This window comes from Myxine glutinosa, chromosome 5, assembly GCF_964187855.1.
Source record: "Myxine glutinosa chromosome 5, kmMyxGlut1.1, whole genome shotgun sequence".
NCBI lineage: Eukaryota > Metazoa > Chordata > Myxini > Myxiniformes > Myxinidae > Myxine > Myxine glutinosa.
In genome coordinates this window covers 161,038,541-161,058,584 of record NC_136265.1, presented here as the reverse complement: position 1 = coordinate 161,058,584, position 20,044 = coordinate 161,038,541, and the positions used below count along the sequence as shown (strand labels likewise).

The window sequence follows — 20,044 nt, the reverse complement described above, 5'->3', positions numbered from 1 at the left end:
TGCTTCGGATATCAAATCCTTCCTCTTCTCCAATGGCTTGATCTCTGATCATCAATTTGGATTCAGACCAGGTCATTCTACTCTGGACGTGTTGCTTCTGCTGTCTCAACAATGGATGGAGGTCCTCAATGCCAAACAGGAAATCAGAGCTGTCTCACTTGACATATCACGTCCCTTCGATACGGTCTGGCACCCAGCTCTGCTCACCAAACTCTCCTCCTATGGTATCCATGGAAATCTCCACTCATGGCTTACGGACTTCCTCTCTGGTCGTAGGCAACGTGTGGCCCTGAATGGATTTCTCTCATCTCCCCTTCCTGTTCTAGCTTGAGTTCCCCAAGGTAGTGTTCTGGGCCCTGTGCTATTTCTGGTCTTCATCAATGATCTCTCCGACTCTCTGGAAAATCCTCTCTATCTCTTTGCTGATGACTCCACTATCTGCCGCTCCATTCCTCATCCCTCAGATCGGCAGTCTGCAGCCTCCTCACTCTCTGCAGACCTGGACAAAATCACAGACTGGTCAAACAAGTGGAACATGTCTTTCAATCCTGACAAATCTCACACTCTTACTATGTCTCTCCAAAAGGACCGACTGGAAAACCCTGCCATCTACTTTCTCAACAATCCTCTCCAAGAAGTTCTGTCGCTCAAGCTTTTGGGTCTCACTATCAGCCATGATCTTTCTTGGGAAAACCACTTTTCCAAGCTGGCCTCCAAAGCCAGTCGCCGACTGGGCATCCTTCGTCGTGCGAAGTCCTTCCTTGGCACACCTGAGCTCCTCACCATGTACAAGGCTTTCATCCGCAGCTCAATGGATTGGTCTAGTAGTTCCCCCCTCTGGGCCGGTGCTCCTGCCTCACACCTAGCTCAGCTTCACGCTGTTGAAACCAAAGCTTTCAGAATCATTGGAATCTCCTGCGATGAAGCTAACTCCGAGGGCCTTTCACTCACTCACCGCAGGCAGGTTGGTGGTCTTTCTGTCTTCTACCGACTCCTCTCTGGCCTTGCTCCCCCAGCTCTCTCTGTGCCGTGTCCCGTCCCCCCAATATTCCTTCAGGTCGCACAAGATCTGCCTGCAACCCTCTTATGGTTAAACTGCCAAAATCTAGGCTCTCTGCTCACCTTCACTCTTTCATTCCCCTTTTCTCCTGCCTCTGGAACAAACTCCCCCACTCCCTTCAATCCCACTCCTCCCTCCAGGTCTTTAAAACAGCTGTTCACCACCATCTCTTATCTTCCCCCATCCAAAACCTTGATCTTTTCTACCCCTGCTAATTCACCCCAGATACACTTTTTTTTGAAATTCCAACTTCTTTCCTGGAAGTCCTTGCAGTGTTCATATGTTTTATACCTCTGCCACCTCCCCCCCAAGCCCTCCCCCTCCCACATTTCTCCCGATGTCCCTGCTCTCAAATGTTGTGTTTGTGTCCTTCCCTCTCTCTCCCCATCTTGTCTTCCGCTCCCCTTATTTTTGTGTTTTATGTGTCGGTTTGACTTTTTGTGTGATTAATGTTAGCTCTTTCACGAGCCTCGATCCTGTATGCAAAAAAACAACAACAAAAAAAAAACAACCAAAAATGAATCTTCAACAATGAACTTCTACTCAATGTCGAAAAACTCAATTTCATACCCTGCCAGGATTATTCCTCATCCCACCTCACCCTCTTTCCAAAATGCTATGACATAAATATAGTACATCCTTATATAAAGTGTTGAACTCACTATTTGAGATGGATGCATGAGCCACATATGTCAATTAAACAATTAAGACAGTGAGGTGACCACTATAGAAGATGTGTTGCAAGTTTTTAAACAAGGGACCTCATGGTAAGCAAAATTATTTTGTTCATAAACTGTAGGAACTATATTCGGCTTAAATGTAAAGCTTCCACTATTCGCTCTCATAAAAGCCTTGACATATGTATGTGCAGAAAAAAAACTGAAAATTAGAGCACTGCGCTCTCACCCAGGTTCTCATCTGCGTCGAGCCGGTGCGTGGATCCATCCCCTTGACGTGCTGCTGGGCATAAAGCACGCAGCAATAGTGAATAAGACTTCACCAGGTGAGGTTGGCTGGGTTGGAAATCCACATAGGGCACTGCTAGGGATGGACAGCTTCCGGCAGGCTGCTTGGGGTTCAATGGTACCTGCTTCTTCCCCAATAAAATCTGCTTTATTGGGCAGTTCACATCCTGGGAGAATTGGAAGAGAGTAAAAGAAATGGGAATCAGATTATGCACAAATATTTTTCCTACTTCCTGCTCTGCTGTGCACACCCCTTCCACACCTTTCTCTTCTTGTGACACACTTTCACCAGTAAGACCTCCAACACAGCCGAGGCAGTTTCTCCCTCTACCTGAGCTGAAAATTTGTCTGCGGCACAGAGACAGAAAAATAAACATAAACAGAAAAGGAGACAGTGATTGAATAGAGTGTACTAAAAAGAAAATGGTGACGATTTGTTTTGGAGAAGAATCAATAGGTAGCCAAGTTTGCTCCCAAAAGAGGTGAAAATAACTGAAACTGTGAAAGAAAATATTTCATTTTCAAAAGCAGGAGCTGCCGAAGCAGTTTCCTAGGGTAGTGGGGACAATCCTGGATGGGTCGCCACACAGACACAGCAAACAGACAATAAGTGAGCATTAACCTGTATTGAAACAGATTCCCATTCACTATGAAACTCTAAACCTGGACAAGGTTTGTACACCTCTAAAGTCTATATAAACTTCCAGGCTACGTCTAGCTTTTTCCAAGCCAGTTTAACCTAAATACAGATGATTTATATATGGGTTTCGGCCAATTTCACGACGGCCATTTCAGACAAAAACATGTCTGTGTACCATGGGTGGAAGGGATGATTAGAAAGATAATTTTTTATTGTAGCCACTACCAGTTGAAATTGGAATTTCAATTGGACTCATCTGGAATGCCTACAGCCTACGATAGGCCTATTTACAATATGTCTTTGAGACCGTTTGAGAGTGGGCAGGGTCACATGAAGTTGTGTTTACAATCAATCTGTTCAGTCATGCGCGACCCACTTGAACACCAGGCTCGTTGCAGCCAATTCTGGCTGTGTAGAAGCGGCCAGGTGATGTAACCATGGTGACATCAACAGCCTAGTCGATTTTGGAGAAGAAAGAGAAAAGCAGTGGCTATTCCCAAGTCTGTGCAGACAAAGAGTTTGTGAGTCTGTCTCAAAGGTGGCAAACTACAAAAGTGCAGCAACTGGCTTCGCTCTGGTCGGACGAGTCTGTGCAGCGTCAGTTAAGTAGTGCGTGACGTCACACGGGAAAAATTAATTCAACGTATTATTTATTGTTGGCCCGGTTTGGTATGAATGGCAACAAACTTTCACAGTCACTGCTGGCGTGGCGCGAAGACGTGGTGTAAACGAGCCTAAAGTATCAAAGCAAAGTAAGAATATGTTCACCAAATAAAGTACAATTTTTCAGCCTGTTCCCCACACAGCAGGAGACGAGGTTTTGCAATCGTGTCTGTTTGTCTGTCTATCTGTGTATCTGTCCGGGCCATAACTTTTTTTTCACCATTTGAGCTTGTGTCATCAAATGTTCAACAAAGCTTTATTATGATAATACAGAGAAGACAAATTAATAATTCGCTGAATAAAAGGTCAAAAGTCGTCACATAAAATCGTCAATTTTCATCAAATTCACCTGAAATTTAAGGAATTTGCATATTGGGTCACTGAATTGGTTCATCAATCAAAATCTAGAAGCCGAATGTTTTTTGTTTTTTTATCAAGAGGTCAAAGGTCAAGGTTGCAAAAAATCATCAATTTTTCATCTGATTGACTTGAAATCTGAGTAGGGTTTGCATATTGTGTCACTGAAGACCATTGGTTTTGAGGTCAAAAGGTCAAGGTCGCCTAAAATGGTCCATTTGTTTCGCTGTTTTCATCACGTTTAGCATACAGAAGAAGTCGTCTGAATACAAAGCGGACGTGGACGGGCTTTGCATTTTCAGATGCTTTATAGTTACACTTGGTTTTATCAACAAAATACTCGATAAATATCCGTGTTCCTCCCAAGGCAATGGTGTGACCCTTACAGATAGTTTGTGCAAAACAATCTCACAATGTTTTTGCAAAGAGTCTTCGTCAATTCCGCTTCCCTACACACTGACACTTTCGGTCTTTCAGGTGAAAAAGGTATTTGCATTTGGAAATCGGTAGACTTACTAAGTAGGGATGGCGTAGGCACTCCATAGGTTCAATACAACACAAATCCTAAAATAAAACCTACCAAGATACAAACTTATAAACCTATGAAGTACCTACCAGTCGTTAGTGGAAGATTTCACATCCAATAACATTCGTTAAACTGTTGGACAGCATCGCTGAGCTACAAAACTGACCGACTCAAAATAGCCTATTTGTAATTTTTATTCTAGTTTTCAGACAGCCAACTCAAAAGTGGTTTAAGCTCTGGACTTGATTTAAACACCAATCTACTGCACTTTATAGTGGGATGGTCCATGACTACTCGGAAATTTCATAACCTGAAAGGATTCCAGAAAAACTAGTCATAACTGCAGAACAACACATAGGAATACAACAACAACACAACAGGCATTTTAAGGCCATTTTCCCTGCTAGAGTGGGGGTTAGCCTTGCGGGCCCCATGACAATCTTCTCCATTTTGCCCTATTTTCTGCATCTCTCCTTGTTAACCCCCTTGCCCGCATGTCTTCTTTCACCATCTTTAGCCAAGTCTTTCTCGGTCTTCCCCATCCTCTACTTCCTTCTACATTCATTTCCATCACTCTTCTCAACCAGTCACTTTCATCCTTCCTCAACACATGACCATACCATCTCAACCTGTTTCTCTTCACAGCATCAATCACAGGCTCTATTCCCATTATCTTTCGCAATTCATCATTTGTCTTCCTCTCTCTCAACGATACTCCGCACATCCACCGAACCATTCGCATTTCCACCCTTTCCAGCCTTCGTTGCTGCTCTACGTCCATTACCCATGTCTCGCTCCCATAAATCATAACACTTCTCACACATGCAGCATACACCTTTCCCTTCAGCTTCAACGACACTCCCCTCCTCATCAGCACACCACTCAGTTCCCGAAACTTCTTCCATGCACATCTCACTCTAGCAACCGTTGCCGTGTCTGATCCACCTTCTCCATTCCAGTAGGAATATGAAGGGAAAATAAAAGTGGCGGGACAATGTCTGTCAATCAGCCAGGCGTGGGTGGAGCCATGGCGAGAAAATTTCCCGAGGGCCAATCACACCTAAATGGGTGTGATTAATGGCGTAATATTACGTAAAGTCCAACAGTAGTGACAACAGAAAATCACTTTTAAAGACAGGTGTGGTCAAGTTGGATTACGTACTGTGGTGTGTATTATGTACTGTCCAACAACCATTTTTGCCAAACATACGATAATTTATAGCAGGCGTGATGGCACGTGTGGAGCACAGGAACTTTCTTCCGCCCATAAAGCTTTTTTACAATGTGCCCATAACTGCATTTTTTGGTGTCCAGCCATTTGACCCCACCCTAGGGGACCATGCCAAAAATGATACTGCTCTTACACCTTCTTGCCATGTGGTGATTATACCATAACTACTAAGTTTGGTGAATTTCTGCCCTAACCCAACCTTAACCCCAACTCCATACAGTTCCATAATGATAACATACGAATAAGCTCGATGTTACATCAAGGCCAATGGCAAGCTAACAACAGCAGTAACTGCTGAAGTTTTTTACAAAATAAATGATTTTTATCACATTGCTATAAATGGGTGATGAAAATGGCTGCATCATGGGATCTCACAGAACTCACTTTCTTCAGGTTTTCCAGATATTTTACCCCAGCCATGTTTTACCCCAGCTCTTTCCAGGCACTTCAACCATATTTCGTACATCAAGCCCAAGTTGGCAAACTCAACAAGTATGCTTGGTGAGAGTCCTTTAAAAAAATCTGCTACCAACAGCTTGCTGATCCTGCCAATGTTCCTGAAAACTTGATTTCTCCATTGTTAAGAAAATAGCTTTGGTTATCCCAATTCAAACGTCCGCCAGACAAACTATTTTTGTGTGCGTGCGTGCCATGGGAACACGATGTCCAATTGATGCACAGCCACTATCTTTCTCGTATGCAAGTATTTGCCAATACTCGACAAGCCACTGCATCACTCGATTATTGTGTGGCCATTGGCAACTCAAGGATGAGCAGTTATGATGTTTGTTTCTTCCCCTCCATGCCAAACTTTGGAACTCTTTACCTTCTCAGATCTTTCCAAACACTTATGATCTTCCCCTTTTCAAAAAAAGTATCAAACCAGAAAAGGGCAAAAGGGAGGGCAATGATGAAGTTAAACGAGAAAAAAGGCACGGCTATCTCCTCTTATCGTTTTCCATGCCCTCTCTGGGTTTTGTTGGGAAAACGGCAAATATTCATGCTGAAGGCCTTGAATTCAAAATATCCCATGCTTTCAAGGATTTCCAGGCCCCATAAATAACCCTTTTGGAGCAAGGCAGTACTGTTTGCTAGGGTGGAATGGCACAAGGTTTCTCTCACCACTCTTGCTGAAGAAGCCGTTGAAGTTGAGCTGAAGGTGCCCAGTCTGTGTACTATGGGGCACACGAAATTGAGGATGAAGAATCAGACAAGTCAGCACCACGGTTAGAATCTGACATGAGCAAACCAGCACCAGAAGTTTCAGCATCAGTTTTTAAGGCCGGTGCAGCAGTTTAAAAACTATTATTTAATTGCAACATGATTCTAAATCTACACATGAGAAAACAACCTCGTGATGTTCATCATAATAACTCTCCATTACGAGAGTCATCCCAAAAGTCACACTCCCTATGTAATATTCAGTCAAGCTCGAGGTCATGGTGTGCCTATACTCTTGACAGAGCGTCGGACTCCGGACTTGTTAATTTTTCCTCAGCCAGAATGCGTAGCTACTTTGTTGTAATATGTCATACGAATATGGTCAGTGCTGGCACACAATGGTCTACTCTTGCAAAAGACACCATGGGATCTTTAACATCGACCAGTAAATGTTAGCCGATGGGCTTAATATCCCTCCAAAGGACAGCGTACTCAACAATGCCTGTGGAGTAACAAGGTTACAATTTATGGTCGTATCGAGAACCAAACCCATTATAGACAGCTCAAAGGAGAGTATTGTTGTGGTTTTGAGAATAAAGGATGACCCCCCTCATAGGTAGATGCACCACAACATGTAGCCATGCAGTAGTTCAGTTATTTCTTAGTAAATGTAAGCGTAGTCCTTTCCTGTGTTAGTTTTGCGTTGAGTAGGCCAGTGAGTAGGTCTCAATTGGGCTAGCATGCCATGTGCTCGGCCTGAACAAGTCTGGCAAGGCCGAAGGGAGGAGCTGCAGGGGGAGTGGCCGGTAAGCAACAAGCCGCCAATCAGAGCTCGAGGGGAGTGGCTCACCACGGCGACGAGAGGTGGGGCTTGGAACATTCGAGTGAGACTCTGGGGCGGGGCCATAAAGCCCTGCTCCGGGCCCCCCGCCTCAGTCGCGCAGCCCATGAGTCGAATCAGAGTCGGGGTATCAGAGAAGTCGGAGAGAGAACCGCAGCAGACAAGAACGCGTCAGAATCGCCCAGCTCCTGAACGAGTCGGAGTGCTTGTAACTGCTTGAACTGCTTGTAATAGTCTCGTTGTACACGAACATTCCCCGTGCCCTGTACCCTGCGCACTGCATTGATCGCGCTTGTGGAGACGACCCGTTAAGGGCCACAGACGCGCGATCTCCTCCTGCCTGTGTTTCCCTGCATACGTGCCGTGACCACCAGAGGGCCACGCCGAGCGAGCTGTCCCGGAGCGACCGACGGCAAGGCGCGTTTGGCGCGCGAACTTCCTTCCTTCTTCTCCCCGTGTAAGTGAGTGGGCCCTTTGTCTGGGAATAAGTTAAGATTGATTAAGCATCTGCTCTGTGTCCCCTTTCCTTTATCCTGACCATTGTACATAAATAATAAACCGTGTTCTTCCTCTTATTTGACCGTTCCCGTCCTTTCCATCCATTGGCCTAGCAGAGTACGAATAGAACCGCTCGAATCGGGTTCAATACAAGTAACGGCACGAGTCACGTGATACGCACACCGCTCGGGCGTACTCGATTAGCGTGGCTTAAGCGAGGTCCGGTCCCCATTTTCGCGGCAGTGTGGGTCAAAGGTACGTGCGGCGTCGACCCGCTACCCTTTTTCACGCTCGCTGCGGAAGTGGCGTTTCGGCCTCGTGGACACGAAGACCCAAGGGGGAAAAAGAGGTTTAACCCCCCCCCCCCCCCCCTTTGTAACGTGGACGGGCTTCGGGAGATCCGCGCAACAGTATGTTACCTGTGAGCTTATCATGCTCCAATAGACAGTTACAATCTCTGATCCTCTTCAATACATTTGTGCAGGAGCCAACCAACTTTTTGATCACAACACAGAAGCCTTCCTTCTGAAGTGTCCTCCATCAGATAAGCGTTAACCTCTTCATCAGATGAAAGCTCATTTTTCATTCTGTGCAGGTGGAAGTCACATAGATTCTGGTGAATAGGGTGGGCAAGGCAAAACTTCCCCTTTCCAAGACCATAACAGGATGTGAACATTGCATTTTGCATGTGGTGCAGCATTGTGATGGAGGATGGCATTCTTTAGAATGGCGAGATGTTTTTGCATACTGCAAATCTCAGATGATCGCAAAAAACAATATGGTAGTAGTCTTCCTTCAATGCTATGCCATATATAAATCCTCAACTGAGCAAAATTCCAGTGTGGTTGCAATTCCAGTGTGCCTGTGACCTGGGGGGGCGAAGGGATGAAAAAGCAGAGCGAGCAAGAATTGAGGAGAGGCAATGCAAAACAGAGAGGCCACAAACCTGTCTGCAATTATTGAGCAGCATGCCCAATGTTTCTTTGAGAAATGTCAATGATGTTGAGAGATTTGCATTCCACAGTATCCAAGAAATAGGTGCGAAGTGGGGCACCAGCCCAATGAGCTACAGACAAATCCTTTTCCTCAGATCCTTTATGAGAATGTGGAATAATGCTTATTTGGGGTATTCCTGACTCTTTCACAACTGCTTGAATTGAAGCACAAGTTGGTTAATAACAATATTGTTGTCAACATCCAGTAGAAGGCCTGCATGAAGGCCTCTGCCACCCAAAAATAATGATACCCATCACTGAACAGTTCTCAAATGTGGAGAAGAGATGGAAAATAATTGAGCATCAACATTAAATTAATAAGAGTTGGGTTGGCCTGTTTAACATTTTCAATGGAATGAATGGCTCATGATGCTTAGAACCCAGGTTCAAATCTCACATACCATTGCTAGTATCCTTGTAATTCACATTAAAATATCCTGATGCCGATTAACACTCGCATCTGAGCAGTCTTGCCTGGGTTTCAATATCAGCCCAGCTATAAACCGTCACCATGGTGTTTCATATGCAAGGTGAGGGATCAATGTGTGTAACGTTCCTCATGTTAAACTGGGAATTCCGTCTGCCAGCATTAGGTGGTGGACGTTAAAGATCCCACGGTGTCCTTTGCCAACAGTAGGCAAGCTGTCGCCGACACCCTGAACAAATTGAGAGTTCCTACCCTGGTTACCACTGGGAAGGCAAAGCCAAACCACCCATTGTAATCCTTGGATTGGCTACTTTGGCAGCACTGAAACTGCTTTCGGGCAGAGTACCAAAAAGAGAGAAGAGCTGTTGAGGGGTAGGAATGGAAAGAGTTCACACAGACAATCCATTGGACACAGTTTTAACTCAAAATCCAGTGTTGTATTTCTGATTATTCGTTGCAAGTTTCTCTCGCACTGCCAACGTTTGGAACATTCCCAGAAAATCCATTATTACCCTCGCCAGAGGAGAGGGTATTGCATTTGGGTCTCTTTGTTTGTCTGTCTGTTTGTCCGCACAAAATAAATATGATTTTTCTCTGCAACCATTGGTCAGATGGACAGGAAATTTTCACCATAGGTGCAACTCCACCTGTATCATTTTTAAATGATAATTATGACGTTATAAGTCACGTGGTACTGGTGCCATCTTGGAAAAAACGAAAACCTTTGCATCTCTATATCTCCGAAAGCAATGCAGAAAAAAATTGAGACATGGCTCATTGTAAAGAACTCTCCATGTGGAATAAAATACGTTAATGATGATATCATCGGTGCCTCCATTATGACGTCATAATTCAACAAGTACAAAACTTCATCCGATCAAGATGAAATTTGTTGAGCGTCATCTAGTTCTAAATTGGTGGAGAAAAGAAAAATAATGATGACATCATCGGTCACGTGGTTCGGCCGCCATAGTTGTGTTAACACAAAAGCCTTATAAACCACGAAAAACACGTCCTGGCGAGGGTCTGCAATCTCTGATAGCTCTTTCTTGGTAAGAATATGTGAACGATCATGTGGTATCCTTTGTGAAGTGTAAGTGAGTTATCGTTGGACAAATGATAACTCACTTACTACTTACTCACTTATAACTGAACAAATTACAAATTCCTGCACCTTCAGTTGGTATAGAGCATGGTACATGCATGAAGGAATGTGTACTAAACTCTTTGTCCCACATTTGATTTCTGTACAAGCTTCACAGTGAGCCTTAGATCAATGTAAAAGTAAATAAATAAATAAAGCAACATAAATAATAATAATTTAGATATCTTTCTTTAAGCTTCTTTGCCATGGCCACATATTTGGTACTTATTTTAATTCCTGAAACAAAACGAATAGTAAGAGACTTGATATTTTGCAGACATATCAGAAAATAATTAAACAGTATATATGGAATTTTTTCATCATCCAAATCTTGTATTTAAAAATTTCCAAGCAGGATGACAGAACTTTTGCGATGACCCTTATTACCTCCATCACCGAAGGAGGATGGAGGTTATGTTTTTAACCCCTGTCTGTCTGTATGTTTGTGAAGAAGATATATCAAAAAGTTGTGGACGGATTCGGACGAAATTTGGCAGAGAGGTAGTGTATGTGGCAAAAAAGAAATGATTAGATTTTGGTGAAGATCTGGATCCGGATCCGGCTAGTAGAGCTTTTAAAGCGATTCTTCGCCATTGAGAGATCGGGCCAAAAACGATATACAGCAGGATATCTCAAAAAGTTATGGACAAATTGGACAAAACTTTGTGGAGAGGTTGCGGATGTGACAAAGAAGAATTGCTTTGACTTTGGTGAAGATTTAATGTGGATTTGGATACGATAATTATTTAATGTTTTAAGCGATTCTTCACCATTGAGAGATTGGGCAAAAAGCGATATATAACATGATATTAAAAAAATTATGGACAAGTTATGACTAAACTTGGGGGGGTGAGTTGGTTTGGTGACAAGAACAAGCCGATTAGATTTTGTTTCAGGTCCGAATTCAGATCCGGTCTATCAGTGGATACAAAATATAAACTGTTCAGCCTGGCGGTAGTATGCGCTGTACCGAGTGCCGTTCCAGTTTAAGAATGTTCTTTTCCCAATGCTCAGACTTCAAAATGAAAATTTAATTTTTTTTACTTGAGTCCTAATTCTAGTTCTAGGCTCTACGTTCCACCATGAAAACAATCAAAACTAAAAGGGCACACATTCGAGTTGCAATATGTTATATACCTCTGACAGGTATGCATACCTCTGCCTCTGCATACCTCTGCCAGGCTCAACAATTTTTGTTTTCTATCCTACTGATAGGCTGGATCTGGATCGACTGACCTGAACCAAAATCGAATCAATCTGTCCTTGTCACACACCCAACCTGTCCACCAAGTTTCATCCGAACCCGTCCAAAACCTTTTGAGATACCCTGCTTCATATCGTTTTTGGCGCCATCTGTCAATGGTGAGGAATCACTTTAAAAATTATTGAATCCGGATTTGGATCTTCAACAAAATCGAATCAATTCTTCCTTGTCATATACCCAACTTGCCCACCAAATTTCATCCGAATTTGTCCACAACTTTTCGAGAGATCCTGCACACAAACAGACAGACAGATAGGGGTGACAACGTAACCTCTACCCACTGAACGATTACACATTTAAACACATGTTAACAAGACAGAATGAGCTTACCTGCTTGTGGCAGACTCGCACTTCATCTGATCTTCTGCCTTCGACAGTACATCGTCAATTTTAAAATTCCTCCTACGAGAAAGATATCATAAAGGCATCCAGATTAAGAAATAAATAAATAGAAGAACTTTTGTCAAATCAAAGTTAGCAAACCACCTATTTTATTCGAGAAACTGCAGTGTCTGCACAAATATTGACATTCTTGATTTACTTGATCGACTCCAAACTGTTGATTTGATCAAAAATGGTAAATTATATGATTACAAACAGCATGCTTTCACTGCTGACACCAAGCAGGGCATGGCTTTTCCTTGAAATTCTTGCATTCAAACCATTGTAGCTCACACCATTAAAGATTGGTATGTGATACAAGCCTTTTCTTTCTTAGTTTTAAACAATTTGTTTCCTATTGCTCAAAGCCTAAATACCTACCCCCTTGCATAGAAAATGTGAATATTTGCCTCCGTGTTCTTCGTTTTGCTTCCTTCTTCCCAAATATCTTACTTCTACCTCCTCAACATTATCCTATTTCCCCTCCTCGCGTCAACCCTCCCTCCCCCCCCCCCCCCCCAAAAACCATTTTAAAAAACTCCACAACTATCTCATTTCTCTGTATCCATCTTGTCCACCCCATGCGGCCTTTCCTGCCCCGCATTCCTCTCCACACCAATTGTTTGTCCATGTCTACCTACACTTTGGCCTTCAACTCTGCTGGTGGTTTCCCCCCTCTGTCTATTGTTTCTTTTGTCCTGTTACATCGTGATGCGTTCAGTGTACGAACTCTCGACTAAGTCTACAAAATAAATAAAGGCTCCCTCAACTTCCCAGCAGTGTCTAGCTTTGGGAATTACCTGGACAGTCTAGTTTTGGGCATTGTATAGCAATTGCCACACTTACTCCATTCTATGGAGGATATGCAGGCCAACAGACTTGGTGGCATGATGGTTAGAGCATCCACTCTGAGTATGGGCGGTCGACGGTTCGAGCCTAGGCAGAGCGATACCCAAGACTTGAAAAATGGCACATGCTGCTTCCTTGCTTGACAAATCAGCATTCAAAAGGATAGAGCATGGACAATCAACCATAAGTTGGCAATACGAGTGCAAGCTTTGATGAGTCCGTATTGACATTCTTGATTTACAACTATTAATTTATTAGTCCCCTACCAGTGTGCACCGGAGGGGACTATAAGTTTGTACTCCGTCCGTCTGTCTGTCTGTCCGTCCGTCTGTCCGTCTATCCGTCCGTCCGTCTGTCCGTCACGCAAAGAACAGTTTTCCGGACTTTTTTTCTAAACTCTTAGTGCTAATGATTTCAAACTTGGTACATGGTTTCCTTATGATAAGTTACAGATCACGTTCGAACTTCACGACGTTTCGATCATTATTGACAAAGTTATGGCACTTTGAACTTTGGTAATTTCCCCAACAGTTTTCCGGACGACAGACTGCCTGCCGGTAGGGGACATGTATTGCAGCGCAATACTCAGAATGCTTGTTTAACAAAGAGTTTCCATATGTGTGGCTCCTCAACCATACTCAAACGGTAAAAGTAATAGCAACCTTTTCTTGCTTCATGCCTCCTCAGTTGTTGACTCGGCTTCATCAATGAAGTTCTAAGGCACTCGTTGCCCTCGCCAGAGGAGAGGGTATTGCATTTGAGTCCGTTTGTTTGTTTGTCAGCACATAATAAATATGATTTTCTCTGCAACCGTTGGTCGGATTGACAGGAAATTTTCACCATAGGTGCAACTCCACCTGTAGAATTTCTAAATTATAAATATGACGCCATACGTCACGTGGTATGGCCGCCATCTTGGAGAAAACGAAAAACTTTGCACCTCTATATCTCCGAAAGCGCTGCAGAGAAAAATTTTAGACATGGCTCATTGAAAAGAACTCTCCATGGGGAATAAAATATGTTAATTATGTCATATGATGTCATAATTATGATGTCATAATTGTCCTCCATTATGATGTCATAATTCGACAAGTACAAAACTTCATCTGATCAAGATGAAATTTATTGAGCATGATCTCGGGATAAATTGGTGGAGAAAAAAAAACCGATGACGTCATTGGTCAGGTGGCACGGCCGCCATATTTGTTTTAACACAAAACCTTTAAAACCACTGAAAATACGTCCTGGTGAGGGTCTGCAATCTCTGATTGCTCTTTCTTGTTTCTTTCTGTATTACTTATTTTTCAGCTTCTCAATGATCAGCTGTGGCAAGCTTAGAGCCAGGTGACATCAATGAAACCAAAACAACAATAAATATTTGGCAACAAAATATTTATATGCAAAAACTCATTTCTGATAAATAGCCACAAGTTGGCTGACGGTCCTCCCTTGATCGAGTCGAAGGGTTGTGGTGAGTTTTAGAGCAATCAGTTCGTAAAGATTCAGGGCGTAACCCTCCCACCCCCCTGGGAGCTCCCATGATCCGAAATTGAGAAATACGAAATTAAAATATCGAAGACCGAGTGATCCTGTGGACCATCAAGTAGAAGGCCTGCATCGGGTTTCAGAGCAATTGGTTGGTACATAAGGGACGAGTAGGGATCTGAAGTTTGGGGGGTAACCCTCCCTCCCTTCCTCTCCTCCTCCTGGGAGACCCCACGATCCGAAATCGGCAAATCAAAGCCTGAGCGATTGTGTGGGCCATCGAGTAGAAGGACTGTATTGGGTTTCAGAGCAATCCATTGTGGTAAATAAGGGACAAGTGGGGATCTGAAGTTTGGGGGGGTGGGGGAGGGGGAGACCACCCTTGGAAGCCCTCATGATCCTAAGTCGAAAAGTCGATGCCTGAGCGATTGTACGGGCTACTCTCTTGTATCCATGTGTCATGTTTCAGAACAATCAGCCGAGTGACAAGGGAGGAGTAGCATAAATAGCAAAAACTTAACGGGTGGATGGATGGACAACCAGCCATCACGACCCATCTTCAAGAATCGAGATGAGATGACCTAAAAATTGACGAGGATAAACATTTTATGTATATCGCCACCAGTAATCATCCAAATTTGACCTAGCACTTGGTTGAGGAATTATTTTCACCTGGTTCAATTCCATTGTGACATCAGTGATGACATTGGATAATGCAAATCAATAATTTGCTCAAACTACCCCTAATGCAATCTATCATTAAACAGTATGCCAGTCCAACCAGAACCCTTGCATTTCAAATTTTACTTTCGTCAATGTCAATAAGGTAGAAATAGTGCGAAGACTTGAGCTTTTTCAATGCTAGCTTGAACTGCTCCAACCCCTCCCCTCCCCCCTCTCCCCTCCCCCCCCCCCCCCCTCCCACTGCACCCACCAACCCCATAGGGGTTGTTGTAGTCAGATCTCTTGGGGGATTCTCAGTCACATTGTGTTTGTGATTATTACACAAGTTATTTTTTGTCATATTTTCTGCTTGACATTCTTAGATTTGGGTCTGTCCCTCAATTTTACATTCCTGTGCTTCAGTGGGTGAATAGGCAGATGGAAGAGGAGATAATTAGTGGTAGGTAAAGGAAAAGAGGTATCGATTTGCAATGGGCCATATAATAAATAAATAAACATACATATACTGTATAGTGTATATACATATTTGTATACATTTATATTCGGCTCTCCCACAAACAGCAACACAGAGACATCCCCGTCATGCCGTGCTGTACTGCAACCCCCATCGTTTTCTTGAACTGAACTTCCATTCAGAATTTATGAATGGTAAGACCTCTTGGGACTGACAGGATCGTCTGGAGGTACACTACCGGTCAAAAGTTTTAGAACACCTCCATCTTTCCAGTTTTATTGAAATTACGCAGTTTAATGTCCAGTGAATAACCTGAAATGGCACAAAAGTAAGCAGTAAACTGCTCCAGGTTAAAAAAAAAAGTTTAGGTTAGCAAAAACGGGAAAATAATGTAAATTGCACAGTTATATTGTAAAAAAAAAAAGGCCTTCTTCAGGGAAAAAGTAATGGGTTAACAACTTACAGCTGTTCTGCAGCAATGTAAGTAAATTAAGCCTTGAACGTTGATGCAAACAATTCCTACAGGTGTCCCAACCTCTGCTGATTACTTGATAACAAACCCCATGTTTGTATAAAAGCAGTATTGGAACAGACTGTTATTACACCCTCTGAAGCATTATTTGGACAATATTGCACTGCAGGAAGTAGTATATTGGAAACTGGAGGAAACTCTGACAGGAAGAGGTCTGGCAGACCCAAAGCCACAACAGAATCAGAAGACAAGTTTCTGAGAGTCAACAGCTTGCGTGATAGGCGGCTCACAGGACAACAGCTTCAAGCACAGCTTAACACTGGTTGAAGTAAGCAAGTCTCAATTTCAACTGTGAAGAGAAGACTTCGAGCTGCAGGTTTGACAGGTCGAGTGGCAGTAAGAAAGCCATTGCTAAGATGGCAAAATAAGAAAAAGAGGCTTGCCTGGGCCATGAAGCACCGCCAGTTGACTACTGAAGACTGGAAGGTGGTCTTATGGACCGATTAGTCTTTGGAAATTTTGGTTCATCACGCAGGTTTTTTGTATGCCGTCGAGTAGGCGAAAGGATGGTTCCTCAATGTGTGACACCAACTGTCAAACATGGAGGAGGAAGCGTGAAGGTCTGGGGCTCTTTTGCTGGATCCAGAGTCGGCGACTTGCACAGAGTGACTGGCACCATGAACCAAAAGGGTTATCACAGCATTTTGCAGCGCCATGCAATAACCTCTGGTATACGCCTAGTAGGTCAGGGGTTCATCCTACAGCAAGATAATGACCCTAAACACACCTCCAGGCTATGCCAAAACTACCTTCGAGGAAAAGAACAAGATGGTAGGCTTCAAATCATGGAATGGCCAGCACAGTCTCCAGACTTAAACCCCATCGAGCTGGTTTGGGATGAACTGGACAGAAGGGTGAAAGCAAAGCAACCTACAAGTGCAACACATTTATGGGAACTTCTGCAACAGGGTTGGGAAGAACTTCCCGAACAATATTTGATTTCCATTGCAGAAAGAATGCCACGAGTGTTTTCGGCGGTGACATCTGTAAAAGGTGGCGACTTTGCTGAGTCAAAAATTTAAATTAAATTTTGTTAAACAAAATGATTCTATGATTTCGTTTTTATCTCCAATTGTTTATTTGTTCTATGCTTAATTTCAGAGTACATTGAGACATTAAACTGCATTAATTTCAATAAAAACTGGAAAAATTGAGGTGTTCTAAAACTTTTAACTGGTAGTGTATGCACACTCGCAGCTAACCAATCTAGCCTGGGTTCAAAATGTTATATTATAATTAATAATATAATATAACATAAATATAATATAATATAATATAATATAAATATAATATAATAGAACATGATATAATATAATATAATATAATAAATATAATATAATATAATATATTTTTGGCCTACAAATCGATGTGGAGTGCAAGTCAAATTGGCTAATTTCCTAATTTTTCTTGATCCAATAATGCGATGGTGATGTTGGTGATGGCAACGATAAAGATGAGTTGATGGAGATAAATCGGTACATACACATAATGGCGGAATCTTTTTCGACTCGATACACATGCCACACCCTATGAATGAATGAATGAATGAATGAATGAATGAATGAATGATCGTTTTAAGGCCATTTTCCCCGCTAGAGCGGGGGTTAGCCTTGCGGGCCCCATGACAATCATGGTTCCCTGTTTGAGGCAATGTTTTTATGGCCGGATGCCCTTCCTGGCGCCAACCCTTGGTCACGCTCTTACGATCCGCAGGGATACGATGTACCTATTCTAACCAGGGTACACACCGTGATCATTCATCCCAGGAAGCTGGTACTCAATTTGCCGACCTCGGAAGGATGACAGGCCGAGTCAACCCCCCTGATGTTAATTCAGCGATCGACCGGGATTCGAACCCAGGATCCTAGGATCCCAAGCCGGCACCCTAACCGCTAAACCAACACCAGGCTACAACATGCCACACCCTATAATGTTATATATTTATATATGGCATGGTTATTGGAAGTATTATGAAGGCGATTTGTTTAATACAGTCTTCAAGTACACAATTCAATTTAAATAAAGATTTAGAGAGGTTTGAAGGCTAATCATTAAAATTAATTCTGTGTTTTACCACCGTTTTACCAAGTGTCTATTACATTACCATATCTAGCATGTTACATTAGTTATTCATGCCTGTTGTATGCATCCATTGATTATGACGACCTTAAAAACGTTAGATTTCCTGTTTGGAATGATTTTGGTTGACTGCTGGACAGACAGACAGAGTAGAAATATTATTTCACTCCTCTCTGCACATGTGCGATCGGGATGAATTCAGAGCTAATGTACACTAAAACTAAACACTTGTCTTCATAATCATGTTCCGAATAATGTTCAGACCATAACATTCGATTTAAATAAGTTGCTCCCCGATCATAAAGTGATAAGACCGATGGACGGATGGATGGACAGACATGAACCAATGGCGTAACGCCACTTTTTGCTTTGGGTGCGCGGGCTAATTAAGACCTGACACATTATAATACACGCACACAATTAGTCCACCTAGCTTTGCATCTACAATTTACCTTCTTGGTTTTCTCAACACATGATTCATCTTCGTACAAACACTGTATTCGTATTAATCCCCTGACACCTCGGTGACGTCTTCACTACGGATTCGCTCCGCAGCCTGTTCAATAGCTCGATCGGAGATTGATTCATTCCAGATTTGCCGCGCAACTCATCCGAAAGCCCGATCAAGGCCCAGAAGTCTGTTTGCACAGGGTTAGAGAGACAGCCGCACCTAAGCCTCGTACTACCTATATCTTCTATTTATTCCTCTACTTTTCCTGGATTAAATGGATTTTCCAAACTTGCTGGGTTGTCGTTTTCCTTCATTGCTTCAGCATAGTGTGTATGTAATAAATAGATAGGATGTTGTACCCCATAGATTCTCTCCATCAGGTAGCCGATTCCCACCTGAGGTTTCACTCAGCTGTACGTAATAAGTAGACAGGGTGTGGAGTCGAGAGAGCAGGACCCAGTTGAAATAACTAGCTCACCAGGTAAGGTAAGGTGACGCTGGACATGAGGACCCTGCTAGAGCTAGTTGTCCTAAACAGCGTCTGCGGTTGCTTAGCAACCCAGCGGATCATGGAGTTATCCCTGACTCAATGGCTTCAGGATCGGAGATCGAGTGGCGGGTCAGAACAACCCTGTCGTGCACCCTGGTGCGTTGGCCCCGAAACCTGCAACAATACTTTTGCAGGCCACTGTATCTCATACCTGTGTAATCCTATCTACCGTTTCTGCTGCCACTACCTTTCCAGGTAGAGTATTCCACGCATTAACTACTCTGAGTGAAAACCCCCTGCCTGAACTGTCATCCTTTCTCTCAGGCTGTGGCCCTGCTTCTGTTACTGTGCAACCAACTTAATTCTTCTGCACTTACTAGTCCCCTACCGGTTTCACTGGAGGGGACGATAGGCCCTTACTTTCCACCCTTACTCATTAACACGTTCAACTGAAACTTGGTACATGGCTTTATTATGATAAGTTCCAGAACAAGTTCGAGTTTGAAGGAATTTCGTCCATTTTTGCAAAGATTTATGCCCTTTTTGGACTTTGCAATACATGTCCCCTCCGGGTGTGATATTTTCTAAGCAATTCTCCCTCTTGTTTTGTCGATCAAAATCCTCTTGTAATCACCTCCTTCCTGATGTACAAGTTCTATCTCCTTCCTGATGTACAAGTTCTATCTCCTTCAGCCACTCTTCATAGTTTGGTCTTGCTAGCCCCAGTCTCAATGTAGTTGTTCAATGCTGAACCCTCCCTATCGCAACGATGTCAAAATGTTGATACACTTTCTTGATACCTTTCTCTATCCCCTCTTTATTACATCCTTTCCCAGATTACATTTTGTTAAAAGAAAACAAAGCACA

The 20,044-nt window shown here is 43.1% G+C and overlaps 1 protein-coding gene across 4 annotated transcripts in view; it reads right to left on the bottom strand.

Annotated features, from left to right (window-relative positions):
• SUZ12 (SUZ12 polycomb repressive complex 2 subunit) overlaps positions 1-20,044 on the bottom strand; it is a 131,814-nt gene that overhangs the window by 77,746 nt on the left and 34,024 nt on the right. For all 4 annotated transcript variants that reach the window (XM_068115813.2, XM_068115817.2, XM_068115816.2 and 1 more), the window contains exons 4-7: positions 12,103-12,174; positions 6,565-6,617; positions 2,288-2,373; positions 1,967-2,192 (exon numbers count right to left, since the gene is read on the bottom strand). In XM_068115813.2, the coding sequence (XP_067971914.2) occupies positions 1,967-2,192; positions 2,288-2,373; positions 6,565-6,617; positions 12,103-12,174 (437 nt within the window). The remainder of the gene's footprint in view (positions 1-1,966; positions 2,193-2,287; positions 2,374-6,564; positions 6,618-12,102; positions 12,175-20,044) is intronic.